Source organism: Malania oleifera, chromosome 2, assembly GCF_029873635.1.
Source record: "Malania oleifera isolate guangnan ecotype guangnan chromosome 2, ASM2987363v1, whole genome shotgun sequence".
Taxonomy (NCBI): Eukaryota; Viridiplantae; Streptophyta; class Magnoliopsida; order Santalales; family Ximeniaceae; genus Malania; species Malania oleifera.
This window is the reverse complement of record NC_080418.1, coordinates 112,025,367-112,048,778: the sequence shown is the minus strand read 5'-3', so window position 1 is coordinate 112,048,778 and position 23,412 is coordinate 112,025,367. Positions and strand designations below refer to the sequence as shown.

The 23,412-nt window shown below is 37.0% G+C and overlaps 1 protein-coding gene across 5 annotated transcripts; it reads left to right on the top strand.

Annotated features, from left to right (window-relative positions):
* Positions 1-310: 310 nt before the first annotated feature.
* On the top strand, positions 311-19,304 carry LOC131149503 (cellulose synthase-like protein B4). Of its 5 annotated transcripts, none has more exons than XM_058099987.1 (9): positions 311-805; positions 888-1,212; positions 1,716-1,841; positions 3,192-3,314; positions 3,837-4,034; positions 4,332-4,470; positions 4,591-4,778; positions 5,156-5,506; positions 18,577-19,304. In XM_058099987.1, the coding sequence occupies exons 1-9, from the start codon at positions 537-539 to the stop codon at positions 19,129-19,131; spliced, it is 2,274 nt and encodes a 757-aa protein (XP_057955970.1). In that variant the 5' UTR covers positions 311-536; the 3' UTR covers positions 19,132-19,304. The 5 variants fall into 5 exon arrangements, with proteins under 5 accessions (XP_057955970.1, XP_057955969.1, XP_057955973.1 ...); XM_058099986.1 differs by having other exon boundaries at positions 885-1,212; XM_058099988.1 differs by having other exon boundaries at positions 496-805; positions 885-1,212; positions 3,837-4,004.
* The last annotated feature ends 4,108 nt before the right edge of the window (positions 19,305-23,412 follow it).

The following is a 23,412-nucleotide window of genomic DNA, read 5'->3' as shown; positions in this document are numbered from 1 at the left end:
ACTTAAGTTTAATCATTTATAATTGGGTGACTAAAATAAATAGTCATGTTTGTTGGATTGGTCAACAGGTATATATCAACAAAAATTATAACAAATTCACTTCATATATATTTTAATATTTTTCAATACATATATTTTTGGTGAAACCACCAAAGAATCTCTCTCTCTCTCTCTCATCATCAGCACGGCAGCACTAAATAATTTTGTGTCATATATATATATATACATACAGACATATATATATATATATATATATATATATATGTCTGTATGCTATAAGTATAGGACCAACCAAACCCAGCTAGCTGGTGTCTTAGTTTCACGAGGCTAGTTACTAAGATAGGGGTGTGGTCAACAAAGGCAACACAAGGTACTGTCCTCATATAGAGTTCAATTACTGTATGTGACCTACAGTATACAGTATTTTCGAGCAAATAAATTAATCCAATACTATAAAGAACTCTAGCCCCAACTCTCACCATAGTTTTTAGGACAGAAAGCAGTGCTTTGGGCAGAGCTATTCTCATCCTCACTCAATGTCAAAGACCCCCAACTCCATGTCTCTCCCTCTCTATGAAAGAGTCACTCACAAAAACTCTTTATTCAGAGCCTTGGATTTCATCATCCTATTTCTCCTCCTCTCTCTCCTTTCCTATCGTCTCCTCTCACTCAACAATCATGGCCTCACTTGGCTTCTCGCCTTCCTGTGCGAGGTATGGTTCACCTTCAATTGGCTCCTCATCATCAACATCAAATGGAACAAAGTTGACTACAGAACTTACCCACAACGACTCCTACACCACTGGTATATCTGTTATTCTGGCTGTTTATATATATAAAATAACATAGACAACTGATTTATTGATTTTTTTTTTTCTTTTCAGCAGGGAAACTGAGCTACCTGCAGTGGACATGTTTGTTACAACGGCTGATCCTATATTAGAGCCTCCAATCATCACAGTGAACACAGTGCTGTCGTTGATGGCAGTTGATTATCCAGCTAATAAACTAGCATGCTATGTGTCGGACGATGGGGGTTCCGCTCTTACCTTCTACGCTCTTATGGAAGCTTCAAAGTTTGCTAAGTTATGGGTTCCCTTTTGCAAGAGATATGGTGTTCTTGTTAGAGCCCCCTTCAGGTACTTCCTCGGCAGTGAACCCATCTGGAGTGCAACTTCATTGCAATTCAAACAAGAGTGGACAATGATGAAGGTACTCAATTTTTAATATACCATTCCTTTGATTATGAAAAACTTTTTAGCTCGTCTGACTTAAGTATCCTCCGTCTCTCTCTCTCTCTCTCTCTCTCTCTCTCTCTCTCTCTCTCTCTCTCACACACACACACACACACACACACACACATGTATATAAGTATGTATGTACGTACAAATGTATGTATGTATGTGTACTATACATGTATAAAACAAAGAAAAAAGCCATGATCATCACGGGCTTATGCTTATCATGGGCCATGTGAGAAGCAAATTGAGGAGGAAGGGCTGTGTCCTACAGCTCTCTTCCACGGACTCTGTCCGTCGTCTAGCATGCGTCAGTGATGAGCCGCTTGCATATATAATATTTTTGAAAGGTACATGCATATGTGTTTTTTGAAATAGGTAATTTCATTAGAAAGGAGAATTGAAGTATGATGCTTCAAATCATGCATGAATGTTGCATGATCTAGTATATGTATGTATGTCTTCACTTCTTTACAGGATGAATATGAAAAACTTATCGAGAAGATCGAGAATGCGGTCAAAAAGCCCATGCTTTATGATTCTTTAGACGAGTTTGACGTTTTCTCAAATGTAGACCCCAGAAATCATCCCACTATAATTAAGGTACATACATAGATAGCTCATTTTTTCATGCTCAAACTTTATGTAAAGTTAAGTTTTAATAGAATTCATATAGCCTTTCAAAGTTTATTAAACTTTGGCTGTACATACAGTGAGAGCTAGTCATCTTTGGCCCATCCCATATCCTATATATTAGAACTCCTATATATTAGATCTCCCATGTTTTGAATTTGAAATCAATTTCTTGAAAAAATTTGGAGAATATATATGTCCGGGTAAAAATATTTCTAACTTGTTCTAGTGTGATTGAGAAATAAATTTTATGTATTTAATTTCTTAGAAGATAAATATGCGTGCGTGAATATTTTATAGAGAATACGCTAGAACATATTTTGAAATAGTGTACTTTAAATGACGGTCAATTCTCGTTCGTTTATTGTATTATACATTTAAGTTAAACAACTTCAACACAATAATAATATATCAATTCATATATTTATATTTTACTATTTGGTTTCACTTTCTCTCTCCAAATTTTAATTTTAAATGGTTGAATAGGAAATATTTTTTATAAACCTACTGCAATTCTTTAAATTTTTTTTTTCCCTGGTGGGATAAAGATTCATGAATGCCTTTCCTCATTTTTTATTTTATTTTATATTACAATCTAAACAAATTCATCAAAATAATTATAAAAATCATATGAATTATTGATGAGCATGTTCATGCACATGCACCAATCCAAGTCACGTGTTCATACAATAACAAATGGAGAGGGCTAAATGTAATAATAACCATCGCTTGTAAAAATCTCATCCCTACCCTTAAAGTATTTACACACTCTTAGTATAAAATATTAATTCTTTTACCAAAAAATTTATGATATGTTACTTTAACTCTCACAAAAATGAAAAATACTTGATTTCATGATAATTTTTATTTAAATATTCTCAATCGTTTTATTAGTTTTCCAGTAAATTTATGTGTAATGCAAATTATAAGACACAAAATTTAAAATCATGAATTTATTATCAAATATTTAAGAAGTAGAATAAATATTTTAATCGTAATAATTCAAGTCTCAAAAGATTCTTGAATATTTCTAAAATATTCGAAGGTACTATTTTACTTTCAAACACATTTGAGTGTGAAGACATAGTATGGTGAGGTTTGCCGGCCTATAATATTGTATATAGAATAGGCCGAGTGGGAATAATTGCTCCTGCGTGCACATGGCTTTGCGCAGGCATATGCTAGCTCGCAGCCAAATAGTGTCGACCAAAATATACAAACGGTTGATAAAAATAGGAAAAGAAAAGGACGTGTACTTTTTCTCTTCAATTATTAATAGGATCATACAAAAAGCTTACTTGGACTTGCGTGATCTTGAAGGTTATGTGGGAGAATAGGGATGGGCTCTCAGGGGGATATGGATTGCCACATCTTGTTTATGTATCAAGGGAAAAGCATCCAAAGCATCCACACCATTACAAAGCTGGCGCCATGAATGTTCTGGTAACCTATCAGCTTACGTAATCCAGCCATCCTTGACGAGATATTTGATGAAAATCTTTCTGATTTTGCCGAGAAATTATACAGGGACTTCTCCCTTCACGTGCCCATTTATGTATCGGCGTGTCTCTTTTCTTAATTATATGTTTACTAAAAATGAGTATTAATGAATATATGACTACTTTGTCACATGTCTAGCATTAAGGAAATAGATACACGGATATGTGGAGACCTCAACCTCTCTTAAAATTATAAATTTTTGATAAAAAAATATTGAAATATATTATTAATCTTTTATTATGTATATGTAGCACAAAACATGTATCTCCCTTCATATTTATAAAAGACGAGCCCAATAAAAGGATATAGGAATACCAAAAATCAATAATCAAAGAGGTTTATGAACTTTTTAAACCTCAAGGGATCAATATCCTTTATTATTATTATTATTATTATTATTATTATTATTGAATAATGCTTTCACTTGCTAATTATAACATAACTAGTGTGTTAAAACTATAACAGGTAAGAGTTTCAGGGCTGATGACAAATGCTCCCTTCATGTTGAATGTTGATTGCGATATGTACGCTAACAATCCACAGATTGTACTTCACGCAATGTGTTTCTTACTTGGTTCCGCTGATGAGAAAGAAAGCGCATTTGTTCAGTCTCCTCAAATATTTTACGATGGGGTATCGGAGCCACTTCAAGTTCTAAATGAAGTATGTGAAATTAAATTTAATTACATACTATCTCTTAAACCCAGAAAAAAGATGTCATCAGCCTTTTTTAAATCTACACAACATTAAATGATTATGTACTTAACTTTTCGACTTAGTTTCATTATAGGATTAAACTTATTTAGCGGACGCCCTTACATAACTGAAAGTTGTTTCACTAGGTGTCAATTCATGATCAAATCCCTTCATTTTCTATGTATATATATTTCTCGTCAAACAAACTATTAATGATATATGTACATGTTAAGTAACTAATAATGTTCTTCATGCATTAATCAGTTTATGGGGAGGGGAATAGCGGGGATACAAGGACCATTCTATGGGGGAACAGGATGTTTTCACAGACGAAGAGTCATTTACGGAGCATGCCCAGATGAGAAGGAAACAAGAGAAAGAAATCTAACCACTACTCGTATTGGTATGTCAACAGTGCATTGATCCTACTTCTTTGATCGTTAAATGTGATTTTAAATCAATTTCTTTGATTTAATTAAGTATTTAAATATTTTGACTCTACGAGTTTCCATTTCTTTGATAGAGCATTTGGCTGTTCAAGAGTTACAGAAAACATTTGGAGAATCAATCGAATTTGCTGAATCAACGGGCAAGAATTTATCAAAGCTGGAAAGAAACTCAAATCGCGGAAATCATCTTACAACCACAATTGGGGCAATGTACAAAGTCGCTAGTTGTTGTTATGAGTACGGGACGAGTTGGGGTGTAAAAGTGAGCGATCAATAGTGAAGTGAAACACCCCTTGCCCACACCAAAACAATTAAGTGTTTGGCTATATTTAAAATAAGTGGTATTTGCAATACAAACTTTTTTTATTGAGTATTATATAATCATTTTTAGACATATTTTAAATTAAAAATATTAATAATTTTTATTTAACAGCATCATTAATAATTATTTTAATTAACTATAATTAAAATTTAAATATTTTTATATTAAAAAATAATATACTATTATTATTGTCATATTAAAGATTTTTTTCTTTTTTTTTGGTAAAAATGCTGTGATAGGTGTTATGATTTTTTTTTTTAGATGCTCTAGAATGCTAAATAACTATGGCGCGCGCCCAATTGTTTTATTGGTATTAGGTTGGTTGGTTATATGGATCGACGACAGAGGACGTGCTCACGGGACTGATGATCCATGCAAGAGGATGGAGATCCATGTACTGTACCCCAAACCCGCCAGCGTTTCTCGGGTCAGCGCCATCAAGCGGGCCTAGTGCAATAATCCAGCAGAAGAGATGGGCAATGGGACTACTTGAAATCCTACTCAGCCGGAACAATCCCCTTACAGCCACACTCACTGCGAAGCTCCAGTTCCGGCAGTGCTTAGGCTACATCTGGATCTTGATATGGGGCCTGAGGTCCATTCCGGAGCTATGTTATGCTGTCCTCCCGGCGTATTGTATCATCACCAACACCCACTTCTTGCCCAAGGTACGTAAGCACTGTCAACTCTTCAATTCTAGTATGATGCCACTCTCGATGTGCAGTTTGTCTCCTTTAAGCATGGTTTGCTTTTTAATTGTTGGCCTTGAAAGGGTAACCATTGGGACATGCATGGGGCATGGTATAGATTGTAGACATTGACTTTGGCCCATTTCAACCAAATCCCACATTATGGTAATGGAGAAATTTTGGTTCAGGACAAAGTCAAGTCATTTAGAATCGATTACATCCCTAATATAGACAATATATGAGGACATTAGAATATCTTGGAGTCTTATGTATAAGTTGATACCCGGAAGTTTTCTAATATCTATACTTGAAATGATGTAATTAGTCTTAGATCGGATATAACAAAAAGTTGTGATATAATGGGTTGCATCATTTAGTAAAACTAATAAACAAGTGGGATAATGATGATGTCCTTCCGTGTCCAAAGAGTGGTATATATTTTATCTAGTCAATTTTATTATGCAAACAAATCTTGGACATTAATGCAAAATTCCTCCTAACAATTAGGTAAAATTTTCACTTTTCTTCCTTTTTTAACTTTTAAAACTCTATTAATCATATGAAATTGTTGAGATAATAAACTTGACTAGAGATGGCCAGCAGCCCCCCGCTGTTGATTTTTTTGGAGTCGGTAGGCAACCTACTCCACCTACCAGCCCAACTTCGTTGAAGATTCACTCCCACAATTGTTGATTATTTGATTTTACAATTTTCTATAAATAGGTGTGTTTATGTAATGTATTAATGTGGTGTGTTGAGAGTGTAAAACCAGTGAGCGTGAGAGAGAATTCTGATTTGAAGTCTTCTATATTTTTTTAGATTGAAATATATTGTTATTGTGCATTTATTTTCACTGAGTTTCAGTCACAACCAGTGAGTGAACGTTTCTCTCCCTCCATCAGTGGTATCAGAGCGTCTAGGAATGCTGAAATCTGCCAAGCCGAGACGAACAGAGAAAAAATTCATTTTTCTCTCAGATTTGAAGCTGCTCAAAATCCAAAATTGAGCCTACCATTGTAAAATTCGCGCCGAGATGATTACAATGGTGGAAACCACATCTCAAAAGGATCGGAAAGTTCCGCACGCGCTCACACGCGCCTCCAGCGTTGTCAGCGCCTTTCCCACGTGCCACACACGCCAATGTTGACTCCGGTAGCCGGTGGCATGCCCCTCACGCGCCCGCACGCGTCTTCCTCTCCTGTTTGTCGAGATCCAATTCGGCCAGCAACCTGCAACCTGGCTCCGAGACTCGCAACCCGGATCTGTACTTGAGACTTGACCCGCTTCCAACCTACGTCCCTGTCGCCGACATGCGGCAGGCGTAGATGTTGCCACGTGGCCTAACGGTAAGCACTAACGCCATTCAAATGGCCGTTAATTTAAATCGGCCCAGTTTTAAACTACCAAAACTTCTTATAGCCGGTTTAGTGGTTTTCGGACCGGTTCTTTGCAACCCAAAACTGGTTCTTAAGGTTTTTCGACCTTCTGAACATATTGGTGGCATTAGATTTGCCAAAATCAGTCCCTATATCTTTGTTTTGATATATTAAATTCGATGGCTAACGGTACTACCCAAGCGGTCATTCCAAAGTTGACCCGGGAGAATTATGACAACTGGTCGATTCAAATGAGAGCCTTTCTAGGTACTCAGGATGTCATGGACATTGTTGAAGATGGGTACAGAGAAAGCCATCAAAAGAAGCCGAAGCAGCTATGTCGGATTCTCTAAGAATGACCTTGCGAACCAATCAAAAGAAGGATTGCAAAGCGAAGTCCATAATCTACCATGGCCTTGATGAGGCCACTTTCGAAATCATCACCTCCGCTAAGACATCCAAAGAAGTTTGGGATTCTCTCCAGCGAACACACAAAGGTGCAGACAAAGTAAAGAAGAATTGTCTTCAAACATTGCGAGGTAATTTCGAATCTCTAAAAATGAAATCTACTGAATCTTTTGCTGACTACTATACACAAGTTATGGTTGTATCAAATCAATTGAGAAGAAATGGAGAGACTCTCAATGACGAGCGAATTTGTAAGAAAATTTTTTGATTTCTAGATCCAAAATATGATTATATAGCTTTGACCCTAGAAGAAACAAAAGATTTGGAAACCATGTCCGTAGAAGAACTTGTGGGCTCACTCCAAGCCCATAAGCAGAAAGTCAACATAATGAGTGATGATAAAGCACTGGAGTAAGCCCTCCAAACAAAGTTGTCCCTCACTGCAGATAGATACGACAAAGGGGGGACGTCACAGCAAGGAAGAGGATGAGGCCGAGGATCTCGTGGAAGAAATTCTAGAAACTTTGACTCCAGAGGAGGTGGTAGAGGCAGAATAGGTCCCACTAGAGAAGGACGAAATCAACAGAACTATATCCCATGAGGCAGAGGACAAGGAAGAAGAGGATAATACAATAACCACCCGAACGTAGCAAAAAGAAACATTTAATGCTACAATTGTCATAAGTATGAACACTATAGCAATAAGTGTTGGGGACGACAACAAGAAAAAGTTAGCGAGGAGGCTAAACTTGCCGAAAATGAACATGCAGATGGAAAGTCGTTAATGCTGATGGAACACGATTCAACTCCCCAGGACCAAAGTGTTTGGTACCTTGATTCTAGAGCTAGCAACCATATGATTGGCAGAAAGAACCTATTCTTTGAACTTGATAAGAAAGTTCAGGGAGAGATCTATTTTTTCTATAATTCTAAAATCCCAATATGAGGGAGAGGAGATGTTTTAATCAAACAGAAGTTCGGAGATCATGCTTACATCTCCAACGTCTATTATGTGCCAGTTATGACGACTAACATCTTGAGTCTCGGATAGCTCAAGGAAAGAGGCTACCAAATTAGCCTTAGTGATAAGCAGATGGTGATAACAAATGCTCGAGGAAAGCTTGTTACTCGAGTACAAATGGCAAAGAATTGAATATTTCCACTTGCCATCCAACATGATACGCCAAGATGTTTGAGCACTATCATCAAAGACAAAGATTGGCTATGGCATCTAAGGTATGGACATCTGAATTTTGAAAGTTTGAAACAATTGGGAAGCAAGAAGATGGTGAAAGGCTTACCTAACATCCACCATCCAAATGTAATATGTGAAAGCTGTATTCTGAGCAAGCAACACAGAAACAACTTTGGAAAGTAAGTCGACTAGAGATCTACCATGCCGCTTTAGCTAGTACACACAAACGTGTGTGGTTCATTGAGACCATTTTCAAATGGACAGAATTGATACTTCCTCACCTTCATCGATGACTACAGCAAAAAGACTTGGGTCTACTTCCTAAAAAGGAAGTCAGAGGTGTTCAACAAGTTCAAAGAGTTCAAAGCTCTTGTAGAGAAACAGAGTGGCTACCGCATCAAGTCACTCCGGTCAGACCAAGGAGGAGAGTACAAAGACGAAGCTTTCCTAGAATTCCTTAGGCAACAAGGGATTTAAACACAATTCACACCGACCTACACTCCCCAGTTGAATGGTGCAGCCGAAAGGAAGAACCGAACAATCCTTAACATGGCCAAAAGCATGCTGAAGGATAAGAATGTGCCAAAGAGTTTTTGGGCAGAAGCAGTGTCATGTGCAGTCTATCTGCTCAATCGGTGTTCTACGAAGAGTCTTGATACAAAGACACCATATGAAGCCTGGAGTACTCACAAGCCCAGTGTAAGTCATCTTAGGGTGTTTGGCTCCATAGCCTATACCAAGATCCCAGAAGTAAGAAGGACAAAACTGGATGATAAAGGAGAGAAGTGTATCCTTATTGGATACGGCGATAGCACCATGGGATATCGACTCTACAATCTCATCAACAAGAAAGTCTTTCACAGTCGAGATGTCATTTTTGAAGAAAATGAATCCTGGAAATGGGACTAGGCTGAATGTTCCAAAAATGCGAAATTGACACTTGAAGGAGAATAACCTACACAGACAAGAGAAGTGGCTATCTAGCCACAAGTTCCCGAGCTGCAGACACCTCCACATGGTTCATCATAGAGGAATGAAGCTCCATCACCAATAGAGTGTGAAATCTTAGACATGAGACCTAGAGGAGCTCGAAATCTAGCTGATCTGTATGAAACTATAGAATAGAAAGTATGTTACTCTATATTGTCTGTTATTGACTGGTGACCCGGTTAGCTTTAAGGAAGCTAACGAACAAGGCAAATGGAGAAAAGCGATGGATGAGGAGGTTCAATCCATCGAGAAGAACAAGACTTGGGAGTTAACAAATCTCCGAAGAGCCGCAAAACTATTGGTGTGAAATGGGTCTACAAGACCAAAAAGAACACTTAAGGAGAAGTTCAGAGATCCAAAGCAAGACTTGTCACTAAAGGCTGCAAGCAGAAAGAAGGGATTGATTATAGAGAAATCCTTGCCCCGGTAGCTAGGCTTAAAACCATCAGATTACTAATTTCACTTTCGGCACAAAATGGATGAAAGATTTACCAGCTGGATGTGAAATCAACATTTCTGAATGGTTTTCTAGAAGAAGAGATTTATATCAATCCACCACCTGGATATATGAAGAAGGGCAATGAAGATAAAGTGTACAAGTTGAAGAAAGAACTCTATGGCTTGAAGCAGACACCTTGTGCGTGAAACATGAAGATTGATGACTATTTCCAGAAGAATGGATTTGAGAAGTATCCCTACGAGCATGCGCTATACATAAAGATGGAGACAGATGGAAGCATGCTAATATCCTACCTATATGTTGATGATCTGATCTTCACCGGCAACAATCCAAAGATGTTTGTCGCTTTCAAGAGGAGCATGGTCAAAGAATTTAAAATGACGGATATTGGCCAGATGGCTCACTTCCTTGGCATAGAAGTCACGCAAAGCGAGAAGGGAATCTTCATCTCCCAAAGCCACTATGCAAAAGAAGTACTGAAGAAGTTTGGGATGGATAAATGCAATCCTGTGACAACTCCAGTTGAAATAGGATTGGAGTTGAGAAAGAATAAGCAAGGAGATGTTGACCCCACATATTTCAAGAGTCTGGTTGGAAGTTTGAGGTATTTGATGTGTACCAGACCAGATATACTCTATGGAGTTGGACTTGTCAGCAGGTACATGGAGACTCCTAACCAGTCCCACTTGAATGCAGGGAAAAGGATACTCTGATATGTCAAGGGTACCATCACTGATGATATATTCTATTCATCAAGAGGTGATTGCAAACTTATCGGCTATTCAAATAGCGATTGGGGAAGAGATCTTGATGAAAGAAAAAGTACGACAGGATTCACATTTTTCATGGGAGATACAGCGTTTACATGGTCTTCGAAGAAGCAACTCATCGTAATGTTGTCATTATGTGAAGCTGAGTATGTTGCTACCAGCTCAGCTGTTTGTCATGGTATATGGATTAGGAATGTACTGAAGTATTTGGGATTTCTTCAAGATAACCCCACAAAAGTCTACATCGACAACCGATCAGCGATTGAACTTGAGAAAAATCTAGTGCACCATGAAAGAAGCAAACATATTGATACTCGGTATCATTTTATTAGGGAGCATGTCAAAAATAAAGAAGTGGAATTGATATCTTGCAGAACATATGATTAGATTGCTGATATTTTCATGAAGCCACTCAGGCATGATATTTTTGCAAGTCTGAACACAATGCTCGTAATGATAAAGTTAGGAGAGTCAAGTTTAAGGGGGGATGTTGAAATAGTAAACTTGACTGGAGATGGCCGACAGCCCATCGCTGTTGATTTTTTTGGAGTTGGTAGGCAACTTACATTACCTACCAGCCCAACTCCATTGAAGATTCACTCCTACAATTGTTGATTATTTGTTTTTATAATTTTCTATAAATAGGTGTATTTATGTAATGTATTAATGTGGTGTGTTGAGAGAGTAAAACTAGTGAGCGTGAGAGAGAGTTCTGATTTGAAGTCTTCTATATTTTTTCAGATTGAAATATATTGTTATTGTGCATTTATTTTCACTGAGTTTCAGTCATAACCAGTGACTGAGCATTCCTCTCCACCCATCAGAAATACCTATAGGGTTTTGGAGCAATTCATGCTTGCTCCATTATCTTTCACTTTGATTAAATTCTTTTTCCTCACTATTTAAGTACACTTTTTTTTTCAAATATATTCTTATTTCTTTGACCATTGAGGCTCTTCCCTTCCTTGTTCATGATCCATTGTAGACAACAAGTTTTAATGTATTATGGTTCTTATCAAAGTAAATCTAAACAACCTTCTTGTTTTTCCTCGATTGCAATGCCCAATCGACATTCTACATAAGAGTTATTACTTAATACTTATATAGGTAGATTCCATCTAGTTTGTCCTACAACTATGAACACCACCCAATTAATGTTATGTTTTATTAAGAACTTTGCTTGGCTTCACACATTGTAGTGAACACTATATGAATCATAAGGGATATAGATAGTACTCTCACTGCCCACACTTATATGACTTGTTCCCCTACTGAAAAATTTATTGCTTGCAATATCATAATTAAATTGGTGAAGTACTAAACATTCGTTACATTTTTGTGGTCACTTTCCAATAATGTCCAATTGACTATTTAACTAGTTGGTTAGTTGACAAAATAAATCGCCTAGTGCCAATATTGTAACCATGTTCCTATTATCTATTTTGGGAATGCACAACAATATTATGCATGCATTAGCATTTAATTAACATACTCCAATTTATTTTTCTCCTTTTTTATTCCATGACATTCTGTTGCTTGTATAGTTAAGTGAATCCATCACCACACCATTTCTTATATGCAATGTGTTTCATTTGCACTTGTTAATTTCCTTCTGAACGGCTAATTATCATGCATATATATATGGATATTTATGCACCATAATTTTTTTGAAATATAAATAGGAATACCAAAATAATACAATGAATAGCCCCAAAAATTAAAGATAATGAACATCTGTGGCTTAAGAAACTTCACCTCATTCTATATTTGGGAAAAGTATATAAGATTCCGCCATATGTAATAGAAGGGAATGTCATAATATTACAACATTATCTACTACGAATTGAAGAAATGAGCCATTCAAAACTCGGTTGTTCCCAATTACCTGGCTTTGATATCGATTGTTGTGCAACAATCGGCGCTCTGATACCAATTTTTGGTGCCGAGTGTGTGCAGCGGAAGACCTCACATGAACTCACTAAACAATCAATGGAACAAGAAAGCAAACACTCAATGATGAACAATACTAAACAAGCAATCACTCAACAATGTGAATCAATGAAAGTAATAACCAAAGACACAAGAATTTGCGTGGTTCGAAAATTTGCCTACATCCACGGGAGTATCTAGCGGCTTTTTTTTTCACTATCACAATGAAGCTTACAAAGCTCAATTGAACTAGGGTTACATAATAATGATTATATACTAATATAATGCATACAGAAGACCTTAAATATATCTAAAACACTTCTGTAGCAACCCCTCGGAGGAAATTCCTCAAAAAATTCCCAATCTACTGATCTTCAATTCAAAAATCTGTGACATCCGCGAGCGAAATCATCGATGGTTTGAAGTTGAGAAGAACACCTTATAGCATTGTCTAAAACCATTGATGGTTACATCCCAAACTGTCAACGCGGTTTACCCTTAATCCTATATCCTGCAAACTTTTTTTTGTTCCTTTCTTCATGATGCTTTCCCCTAGTGCATGAGTTCCACTTAGAATATAAGCCACATCCCCAACAATCTCCACCTTGATGAATATTCACCACTTAGAAGAAATTCGAAAGCATACCCTTGCTGCACCACCCCACCCAATAGATTGGGACCGCCTCCAGTCTAACACTTGGAGATATAAACCAAGTCCTAGCAATGCTTGAACATCTTCATGGTAATAGGAACTCCACCTAAATGACCACTCAAATCCTTGAATGATCCTGTAAACCACAATGCTACCTTGGCAGCCTCAGCCTTTGCCAAGTACTCTGATCCAGATGTAGCTCGTGCAACTTAAGATTGTACCCTGGACTTCCAAAAATTAGGTCTTCCCGTAATATACCCTATTGTAGGCCTCCTGTCATCCAAGTCCCCTACGTAATCTACATATATCTGCGAACCTCACAACTTACGCATCCCTCTGTTTCCTATCGAAGTTCCCCATTGTAGTAGCATACGAAACCTTTGACATAACCAGAACATCATTGTTTGTACATGAGTACTAAATGGTATACTGTTTACTTAGATTCACCAATGTTGTACAGGTGATTGGTTAAACATTAACAATGCTAAACCTCTCCAACAAAAAAACTACCCCAAGATAACCACACTCTCCCTATATTTTTATCCACATAGCCATCCTGAGATAACCCCAATCTCCCTGCAACTTTCTCCTTGCAAATCACCAACCTAAAAATCCTCTTGGCACCCAAAACCATTTTGTCAACTTCCTTTCTCAATAGAGCCCCAGCAAAATGCATGTCACTTACATAAAACAACAAAATAATTGCCCACTTGCTTTTTATCTCCCTCTCCCCTTCTGGGAGCTCCACCAACCCCCACGTTTGATTCTTATACAGTGACTTCATCTCCTTCACAATGACACCTATCCACCTACCTTTCTCTTGGCTATGCACTGCCTCTTGAAAGGAAGTTGGATCCTTCCTAGTAGTAATGGATGCATAAGACATCAGATCTTTATACCTGGGCGGTGGCCTAATAGTGCCTTTGAGCCCATTGTGATCCTACTAGTCCCCCAAGCTTAAACTCCCTGTGTTATAATTAATGTCATCTCTTCCTTGAGTCTGTAACTCCACCTGTATCACAATCTCTTTTCAGCTCTAGTTTATCCTATGATACCACAAGTCTCCTAAGCTAGAACTCCTTGCACCTATGCTTTGAGTCTCCAACTCCACCTGCACAACATGCTCATTGCTACTATTGCAGCTTTCTGTCACCTATTTCTCTTTATCTACCCCAGTACGTTGTCTCATGACTTTAACACCTAAAACCATGTCTCCACCAATTGCTACCATGTTTGCCATTGAATCACCCAGCTTGAACCCATCTTTCTTATAACCTAGAAAAATATACCGTCTAGACATCACCCCAAGCCTAGATCCCATCTCACTAGAACCATGCATGGCCAGACCTCCAAACTCTCTCAACTAGAGAATTCTATAGCATAACCTGTCCAAGCCTCTCTTGCAACTCTCCCATCTGGTGATACATTTGGCGATCGATTAATCAAGAACCCCGTCATACTTGCTGAATTTACTAAGAAGTTTCTTGTAAGCCTTGCATACACTATGCCATGCTTGCAAAACTCCTTGAACGTCAGCGTACTCAACACCAATATCTAACTTGAGGAACTCTCTCTTGGTCTGGTGCTCCATCTTAGCCACAAGTTACACCCGGTAAACATCTCCAACTTGTGTCACATGAGTTACCCCCAAACTTTTCATGATAACCTTATAAAGTATCTATGTCCAACTCGTGATGCTACCCTCACCAATCGCCGAACATCCATAACAATATAGTTAAGAATACCTCTGTTTTGTTTGCGGTTGGTTTATACAAAATAGTATTTTCTAACTTAGAACTCTCAGTTGCAGCTCCACCTACAATTATGTTACCCAGAAGTTCATAGAGATTACCTGCTATCCTCTGTCCTTTCATCACCGTCAAGATGTCTTCATACACCATTATCACCCCGCCTTTATATTTGTAACTATACCTATTACAATCCAAAGTGCCCAATAATAATCACATTCTTTCGTAGTTCAAGTACATGCCTTACACCACACAACGTCCTTACCACACCATCATACATCTTGATCCTGATATCCCACATTCTGACAACTATGTATACAACATCATTTCCCATCATAACGGAATTACAACTCACCAATCTATAGGAGGTGAATCGTGCTTTGGTGGGTGCCATATGAAAAGAACATCCCGAGTCTAGGATCCGAGAATCTGTTAGGCTTTTTGAAACTGATGAAATAAAGAGCATCTCACAATCACTACTCCTTGAGTCTCCTTCTTCCACTACATTAGCAAAATTTTGACAAATCCTTATGAGTTTTTGCATTTCCCTTCTCCTACTCCGAACACTCCAATTTTATATGCCCTATTTTCTCCCACTTAAAATAGTGAACATCCTTCGAATTCCTCCTCCCAGACCACAATTGAGTTTTATTACCACTTAATCCACTCCAAGCCTTGCCTTTGCCATGATCCTAATTACCCTTTGCCACAAACCCTTCACTTCGTGAACCCTCATTGCTGGTCTTCTTCCTCTGATGAAACCCCAACAATGCACTTATTATGTCCTCCAACTCCAGGGTTTCTTTCCCCTAACTCAGCGTCGTAACTAGATTCTTGTATGTAGGGGATGTTGGTAATAAATAATCAACATCAACGATTTGTACACTTCCTCGAACTTTACATCAATTTGTCACAAATCACTAATGATTTGATTAAATGTGTTGATGTGCTGAGTCAAATCTGAATCCTCTGCCACCTTAAGCCAATATAATTTTTGTTTAAGATACAACTTGTTCGTTAATGACTTGGACATGTACCGGTGCTCTAGTTTTAGCCAAACCACTGCCGACAATTCCTTACCCATGACGTGATACAACATGTCATTGACCAAACATAACTTGATAGTGAACATAGCTCTCGCTTCCAGCTCCTTCCAACTTGTGTCGTCTATGCCTTCTGGCTTCTTTCCATATAGACCCTTCACCATCCCTCGCTGCACTAGCAAGTCCTTCACCTTCCTCCACCAAAGCCCAAAATTTCCCGTTTCCATCAAACTTACCAACCTTGAACCTCGCAGAAGAAATCTCAACCATTGCCAACTAATTGCATTAATACCAATGGTTGTTCCTGATTACCTGTCTTTGATACCAATTGTTGTTCCTCACTACCTGACTCTAATACCAATTGTTGTGCAACAATCGACACTCTGATAACTGTTGTCGGTGCCGAGTGTGTGCAGTGGAAGACCTTATACAAACTCGCTAAATAATCAATAGAACAAGTAAGCAAGCACTCGATGATGAACTATACTAAAGAAGCAATCACTTAACAATGAGAATCAATGAAAGCAATAACCAAAGACACAAGAATTTACGTCGTTCGATAATTTGCCTACGTCCACAGGAGCAGCGGCTGTTTTTCACTATCACAAAGAAGCTTACGAAGCTCAATCGAACTAGGGTTACCTAATAATGATTATATACTAATATAATGTGCACAGCTAGAAGACCTCTAATATATCTAAAACACTTTTGTAGCGATTCCAAAACACCCAATCTACTGATCTTCGATTTGAAAATCCATGACGTCCACGAGGGAAACCGTCAACAGTTTTGGCCAAACCATTGATGGTTTGAAGTTGAGAAAAACACCCTCTAACAATGCGTGAAATCATTGACGGTTACACCCTAAATCGTTGACAATTTGCCCTCAATCCTGCATCCTGCAAACTTCTCTTTGTTCCTCACTTCACGATACTTTCCTTCGGTGCATGTGTTCTTCTCAGAATATAAGCCACATCTCCAACAAAGATAAACTAAAAAAATTACTTTACTAGATCCCATTATATATGTAACTTGAGCATTCATAATAAAATCAATACACGAACAATGTGAGCTAATTTATGTACATATGCATCAATCATTTAAAAACAGGTAGAGATCAATAATGGAGAGGGCCTAAAAACTACTAAATTGCTCAAGAAAAAAATGTAATACTTGGGTCACCTATAAAAATGACAAATAATACTATAATTCTTATACCATTGTATGTAATCCCTTCATAACTAGCAATCAAGAATGAAACAATGATGAGAACAACCATTATTGACATGTTATACTATACGGATTTCAAAATAAAACAAGGTAACTATATATAATATTAAATAATGTAGTTCTTGGTGAACAACATTTCAAAGCAGAAACTAGTTGAAATCAATATGTAGGGTCAAAATGACCCCTACATATACCGTCCTCCATTACCAGGACTCACTCAATGCAATCGCGAACAAACTCTCTATCTTCCACCATGCAAAAAATCCTTCAGTTCCTCTTCAAAGGCAATCAAATGCGTAAATAGACAAAAATATGTTATTATGTAACTTATGCTCATTGTATTAAAATGAATTTAGATTTAAAATGTTGGGAAATGAGCATAATAAATTGAAATCATAATCATAAACCAAAAAGATATTAAAAATTAAATTATATATATATATATGTATATATATATATATATATATATATATATATATATTTAGGACAATAGAACCATAGTTGTGGTAATAGAATTTGTAGGCCTAAGCACAATGATCTATTGTCCTAAATATATATATATATATATAAACCATAGTTGTGGTAATAGAATTTGTAGGCCTAAGCACAATGATCTATTGTCCTAAATTTGAATTTGTTGTCACTTTGCTATAGTTGATACTCAACGTCCTATCTCCCATATTTGACATCCTACAACTTTTGGTTAGCTGCACGCTAAATCAGCTACCTATGAGTTTAACCTAATATTAGCTAGAGTGAAAAGGTTAAACAATTAGTTTATTGATCTCGTTGTATATCAATTAATTAATCTTCATATCTCTTTCACAAAAAAAAAAAAAAGAAGTCATTTATGTAGGTGTCATAAGAATAATAGTTGTTGTATTAAAAGTAAAGTAATAAATAGGATATTACCTAAAGTAAAAAAAAGGGGGGGGGGGGGGGGAGCTAAATTAACGATTGTAACATTTATAAAATAAATGATATAATTAATACAAAATATCATTAAATTTTTATTTTTGAAATCATAAATCAATTTTATATTAAGGCAAATTATCTTTCAATATCATCCCAAAATTTTGAATCATAATTTGTGTTGAACATAACAAAATCTACTTACTAGACGAATTGAATGACAAAAGAACAAATCATGACAACATAAATTGTTTTTTTTTTTAATATTTTTAATAGTTTACAATATGTTTCCTATTTATAGAAAACGAAACTCATACTATATTCATTCAAATGCAGGGAGTGGCCTTTCTTATCCCTATAGCTCTCTTTGGAACTTACAACATGTACACTCTATGGGAATTCCATTTAACTGGCATTTCAATCCATGGATGGTGGAATAGCCAAATGACAGCAAGAATAATTTCAGCAACAGCGTGGTTGTCTGGAGTCATAAGCATCACCCCTAAGCTCCTGGGATTATCAGAGATTATATTTGAAGTAACGCAAAAGACAAACCCTTGTTCTAATAGTCGGGTTGATGCCACTACTAATGCCGGCAGGTTAACCTTCGACCAGTCCCCAGTGTTCGTGGTGGCGACTGGTGTTGTTTTGGTGTATATGGCCGCAGTGGTTATTGCATTGTTAGGGTTGCAGCGACCGACTCAAAGTGGGGAAGGGGTTGGGTTGGAAGAGATAGCATGCAGCGTATGGGTGGTACTATGCTTTTGGCCTTTTGGAGAAGGATTGTTCAGAAAAGGGAAATATGGTATTCCTATATCCACCATATGCAAATCAACTGTTTTGGCCTTCTTCTTTGTACACTTTTGTGTATGGAGCACAAGGATGAAGTAGTGGGCCTTGGTATGATGCAAATGTGCCATACCTCCATAGCATGCTCTGTGCTACCAATAATGTTAGAATTGAGCCTAGTGGTAATTCATGATACATTGAGATTTTTTAATATTTCTTTATTCTGCCACTTTTGACATGCATGTTCATTAATGGAAGACATTTTTTTTTGTCTATTTGTCATTTTCTTTAAAAGAGAATATGACACCTTATTTTCTAGTTTTTTTTTCCAATTATATATAAAAAAATGTAAGAAAACACTAAAAATATTTTTCAACTTTTTATACAAATTTTGAAAAACGAAAAAAATTATGTGACAATTTTGTAACTCTTTAAAAAATTGACACAATTATTTTTAGTTTTAACAATGTTCAAGATAGTTTGGTTCTTTTTTCAGTTTTAAACACTTCTTATTTGTGTTTGCAAATATGGCCATAGCTGTAATAAAGTAGACATTGATAAATATTTGAGAGTTTCGGCCTATACACTCTTTTGTCCCTCTCTCTCTCTCTCTCTCTCTCTCTCTCTCTCTCTCTCTCTCTCTCTCTCTCTCTCTTTATCACATCCATTGGAGGCCTATAGGTAACCTATCTCCCATTTCATACCTTTCCCACTACTTATAGAGTTTGAACGTGAATCCCTAGCATAAAAGTTCGAATTTTAACCAGTGGCCCTAAGAGACCAGATTCAAACTCTTATTTTTCTTTTCTTGCTCTTCAATGTCTCCTTTTCACTTCCCTATTTTATTTTTATTTTTTTTAATCTATTATTCACATTCTTCTATCTGTTGTTTTTAACTTTCCCTTATCCTTCGTTGTGCTACTTCAAGTGCAGATAATGTTTCTATTTTCTTTATTGTCATTATCATGCTATGCGACAACACTAAAAATGATTTTTGGATTATTATTTCATTATTACTGTTTGTTTATTTTGTGCACAAAAAAAATTTAAATGTAGAGTGTGTGGTGATGGGTTATGTGAATATATTGTAGTGGAGTGTTTAAGATCTTATGTCTACCCTTGCAAGAGGTACAGGAATGAGTGACATCCTTGCACAAGGGAATGCCCTATGAATTGGAGGTTAGAATCATAGAATTTGTAGAGAAATTGAAAGAGGGGGAAGTAAGGGAGGTAATTAGACTTAGATCAAATAAGATAAAGATGAGATAGAGAGTAAAAGATTATATAGTAAGAAAGAAAAATTAAGGGAAGGAGAAAATTGTTGTTTGTAGCTCTTATACTTTGTTTTTGTAAGCAAAGAAGGAAGAGGGAAAAACATGAAGGGACAGCATAGTAGAGCTTGTCAACAAAAGCCATGTGTTCGTCGATGAGTGGACAGCAACGAGTCGTTGACGAAGGTTTTGAAATCGTCGATGAGAAAATACCGAGAGAAGAAAAATTTTAGAGATCTAGACTCGTCGACGAAAGCCTATTCTCATTAACAAATTGTCTTCTATGGATCGTCGACGAAACCTTGTATTCGTCAACAAATGGCACCAGGGTTGCGAGCAGTTTTTTTGAATTTTGAATTTTTTAAACGTTGAGAAGTTGGATAAACGGAGGGAAACCTTCGAGGAACTTCTATATATGTTATTATGGGCATATATTAAAAAAGAGTGATCATTTTGAGAAGTGTATTGTGTACATTATGATTTCCATAGTGAAATTTGTGTACCATTGCTTCTGTGGATGTAGGCTTTGTAGAACCACGTAAATCTTTGTACTGTTCTTGTTTTGGTTGTGTGTTATTGACTTGTTGTTATTTATTCCTCTATGCATCTTCATTATTTGATCCATATCTTAACAAATTTGTATCAAAGTGATTGTTGTTATGGCATTGGGATCATCTTCTGTAAGATTTGACGTTGTCAAATTTGATGGAACTGGAAACTTCAGTTTATGGCAAAATAGAGTGAAGGACATTCTTGTGCAACAAGGAATGGTTAAGGCTTTAGTTGATACTCAACTAGAAGGAATGGATGAGACAACATGGGTAGATTTGAAAGCAAAGGCAGCGTCTACAATACACTTGTGTTTGGCTGAGGAAGTTCTTTATCGGGTGATGGAGGAGGATTCTCCAATGGCTATTTGGCAAAAGTTAGGAAGTCGGTACATGTCTAAATCGCCCAATAACAAAATTTTTCCTAAGCAGCGTTTATATTGGCTTAAGATGGCTGAAGGATCAAGTTTGGATCAATACATCAATGCTTTTAACCAAATCATAAGTGATTTGATGAGAGCTGATGTGATGTTTGATGAGGATGATAAGACTTTGATGTTGTTAAATTCTTTGCCCTCGACTCATACCTATGAAAATCTTGTGACCACTTTTACGTGAGGAAAATAAACTCTTGATTTGGTAAAGGTAACAAGTGCTTTGTTAAATTTTCATCAAAGGTTGAAGATATGTGATGAAGGAGAAGGACTTGTTGTAAAGGGTAGCAATGAGTGATGCATTTAAGAATGGGTCTAGTCAGAAATCATCTCGAAATCAATCCAAGAAGAAGAAAGAAATCTGGTATTATAAATGCGATAAAAAGGGGCATGTGAAATCGGAGTGTCTGGATCGAAAGAAGGGAAATTCTGAGAAACATGAAGGTGTTTAAAAATCTGCGAATGTCATTCAAGAAGAAGATTCATCGAATGGTGATGTTCTGTCAGTTTCAGTGGGGTCATATAATCTAACGGATTCTTGGATACTTGACTCGACATATTCTTATCACATGACTCCGAACAAGGAGTGGTTTAGCACTTACATGTTAGTGAATTCTGGATCAATTCTTATGGGTAATGATGCTTCTTGCAAGATCGGTGGCATAGGAAATGTAAAGATAAAGACGTTTGATGGTTCTATAAGAACATTGTGTAATGTAAGACATATACCTGAGTTGAGAAAGAGTTTAATATCTCTTGGCACTTTGGATTGTAATGGCTTCAATTACAATTCCAAAGGTGGAATCTTGCTGGTATGAAAAGGTAATCTGACTGTAATGAAAGGGCAGAAACTAGATGGGAATATTTACACATTGTAGGGAAAAACCGTTGTAGGTGGAGTTGCTGTTGTGGATGCTAAATCAGATGAGACCGTCTTGTGGCATATGTGTCTTGGGCATATGGTAGAACACGACATGAAGAAACTACACAAGAGGAAACTCTTGAAGGATTTGAAATCATGTCAGCTAGAATTTTGCAGGATATGTGTTCTTGGAAAACATAAAAGGGCAAAGTTTAGACCAACCATTCACAAGACAAAGGGTATTCTTGACTATGTACATTCTAATGTTTGGGGCCCAATTAGAGTTGCATCAAAGGGGTGGACATGTGTATTATGTGAATTTCATTGATGATTACTCACGGAAGATCTGGGTTTACTTCATGCGTCACAAATCAAGTACGTTTTCTAAGTTTAAGATTTGGAGGGCTGAAGTGGAGAACCATATAGGGAGGAGAATCAAATGTTTAATGTCAGATAATGGGACTGAGTACACTGATTCTTGGTTTATGGAGTTTTTTGCAGAGCAGGTCATCAAGAGACATTTTACAATTCGCCGAAAATCTCAACAAAATGGTGTGGCAGAACGGATGAACCAAACTTTTGCGGATAGGGCTCAGTGTCTCAAATTGAATGCAAGGCTACCGATTACGCGCTTAATTGGGTAATTGGGTGGTTTAATTCACGCATTGGGGCTTATATGATAAAGTTGGTGCAACCCCAAAAGGGAGGTGAATTGGGTATTTAAAATTTATCGCCTACGTTAACTGGTTTTATCAACAGTGAAATACAGCCTAGGGTCAGTCTACGCAATCAATAGATAAACATACACATGCAGTAAAGGTAAAGATCAGAAATGTAAAGAACATGCACGATATGTTATCGGGATTCGGCCAACTCTGCCTATGTCCCCACCTTGGCCACACCAGCACAAGGATTACCACTATAATGCTCACTTAAACGGGTGGAGTGGCACCTAACACAACTAGGTCAATTCAAGGGGTTGACCTCAACCAACACGCCTTAATAGGATGCCGCACCTAGCTTTCCTAATTGGGTGTAAGCCAATCCGAGACTATTCTATAAGGCTAGTCTCCCTGTTCAGGCCCGCACCTAGAATACAATCAATGTGTATAAAATGTTTGTACACAAAAATATGCTTCTAGACAAGCAAATGTGTGCACCAATATAGTTCAGTCAATAATGCAAGAACGAATGATATGTAAAAAACTCAATCACGTATATACACTATGTGAATAACACAAATTAGGTTAGGCTTTCAAAATATGCTA